Source organism: Mastomys coucha, unplaced genomic scaffold, assembly GCF_008632895.1.
Source record: "Mastomys coucha isolate ucsf_1 unplaced genomic scaffold, UCSF_Mcou_1 pScaffold25, whole genome shotgun sequence".
NCBI classification, from domain to species: domain Eukaryota; kingdom Metazoa; phylum Chordata; class Mammalia; order Rodentia; family Muridae; genus Mastomys; species Mastomys coucha.
Genome location: NW_022196908.1, coordinates 401,079 through 403,452, shown reverse-complemented (window position 1 = coordinate 403,452; position 2,374 = coordinate 401,079). Strand labels below are relative to the sequence as shown.

At 31.5% G+C, this 2,374-nt stretch overlaps 1 protein-coding gene across 1 annotated transcript in view; it reads left to right on the top strand.

Annotated features, from left to right (window-relative positions):
* The window catches only part of Vbp1 (VHL binding protein 1), a 20,040-nt gene that overhangs the window by 7,601 nt on the left and 10,065 nt on the right, over positions 1-2,374 (top strand). The window contains exons 3-4 of the mRNA XM_031346468.1: positions 174-240; positions 2,050-2,148. Coding sequence (XP_031202328.1) covers positions 174-240; positions 2,050-2,148 — 166 coding nt within the window. The remainder of the gene's footprint in view (positions 1-173; positions 241-2,049; positions 2,149-2,374) is intronic.

Genomic DNA, 2,374 nt, shown 5'->3' with positions numbered 1-2,374 from the left:
CTTAACATATTTTCTTACATCAAAAAATATTTAAATAAAATTTATGAAATATAACTTATTTGTAAATAGTTTTTAAGGACATATTAGCTGAAAATTGCAATGCTAGTAAGATGGTTGTGATGTTTATTTTTGCTGGTAAAATACTATGTTAACTTTTTTTTCTCTCCTCACAGACTGAAAAGTCAGATTCCTGAAATTAAACAGACTTTGGAAATTCTGAAATACATGCAGAAGAAAAAAGTAAGTATACCTTTGTTTGCAGGTATAAGCAAATCAGAATTGTTTTGGTGGAGACCTAATTTCCTTGACTCTTTGGTTATTGGCATTTCATTTGTGGTGTAGGGTTCACCCTATCCTTTTGATCATATGCAGTAATATTAAAGATAGTACGCTCTCATCAAAAAAGATGGCTTAGTGGCCTTCCCCTAAAATGAAGCCTAATTCTAAGGTCTTCACTTAGATTATTTTGTAAAATTTTAATTAGAAATGATTTTAGGTATTTTTAAAATGTTTTATTGTGAGGTAATAACATTTAAGAGTGTATTTATTTATTTGTTTTTGTTTTTATGTGTGTGCTACTGGCATACTGGCTTTGTAAAAGTAGTTTGGGAGTGACTCTTCTGTTTCTGTTTTTTTTCCTGTTTTTGTTTTTTTGGGGGGAGTTCTTGTTTTTATTTTTTGTTGTTTTGTTTTGTTTTGAATAGTTTGAGAAGATTGGGTATAGATTGTCTTTAAATGTCTGGTATAATTCTTCTGTGAATCTTTCTGGTTCTGGACTTTTTTTTAGCTCGAAGACTTCCTTATTTCTTAGGAGCCTGTTTAGGTCATTGACTTCTTGGTTTATATTTTGGTGGTTTGGCTGAATCCTACTCATCCATAGGTTTTCCAGCTTAATGGAGTACAGGTTTTTAAAATAGTCCCTCATAATATTCTACATTTCTTTTATGTGTGTTGTAATGTTTCTCTGTTCATTTTTGATTCTGTTAATTTGGATCCCTCTTTCTTTTGGTTAGTTGGGCCAAGGGTATATAAGTTTTTTTTTTTGTCTTTCAAAGAATCAAATTTTCGGTTTTTGATTCTTTATATTGTTTTCTTGGTTTCTATTTAGTTGATTTTTGCTCTGACTTTTATTATTTTTGATGTTGATTTGGTTTGGATTTGGTTTGTTCTTTTGAGTTGCATCATTAAGCCATTTATTTGTGTTCTTTCTGATTTTTTAAATGTATGTACTTAGAGCTGTAAATTTTCCTCATAGGGCTGCTTTCAGTGTGTCTTAGAGAGGTGGTCTATTTTGGAAGAAGCTTCCATGTGATGCTGAGTAGAATGTATTCTTTGGTCTTTGGGTATGATATTCTATAGATCTCTGTTAGGTCCATTTGATATATGATGTCAATTAATTCTGATGTTTCTCTGTTTTTTGTCTAGATGACCTGTCTATTGGAGAAAGTGGGGTATTGAAATCACCTACTAATGGATTGATGTTTATCTGTGTCTAAATTCAGTAGTTTTTTTTTTAAATGAAATTGGGTGCCCCAGAGTTTGCATATATGTTTAGGATAGTAATAGTTTCTTGGTTAACTGTTCCCTTGATTAGAATGATGTATTCCTCTTATCTCTTCTGATTAATTTTAGTTTGAAGTCAATTTTGTCAGATATTAGGATAGTGACATCTGCTTGATTCCTAGTCTCATTTGATTTAAGTACTTTCGTTTATCCTTTTACTCTAAGGCAGTATATATCTTTAAAACTAAGATGTGTTTTGGAAACTTATAACTTTTATAGCTGTAGGAACTATTGTTGTTTTTATTTTATGGATGAAGAACTTGAGGCATAGATAAAACAGTGACATGCTAAATTTACACAGCTAGTAAGTAGCTGAATCAGAATCCATGCTCAATCATTTGGTGCTAACAATCATTTATTTCTTTTCCAACTAAGTAAATCTTCATGATGGTACTGTTTTAAATGTCTTGCAATTAGGTGTGGGATTCCTCCTTTATAACCTTGATATCAACTTGGCCTGTTTGTGGTACTGTCGTTTTTTTAAAGGAATCCACCAATTCACTGGAGACCAGATTCTTACTGGCAGATAACCTGTACTGCAAAGCTTCAGTTCCTCCTACTGATAAAGTGTGTCTGTGGTTGGGGGTAAGTAAATGTTATAGCCACAGCCAATGTATTTGTAAATCAATGTTTTCTGTCTAGCAAAACAGTATTTCTTCTTAATATGCAATGTCTTTATCTCCCTTTGATTTTAGAAAGAATAAAGCTATAGAGTTCAAGTAGTTCTTATTAGAAACTGACTGGAATTAGGAGTGTTTTTAAAGATGTTTAAAGATTTTTCCCAATCAAGAAAAAAAAATGACCAAACCTA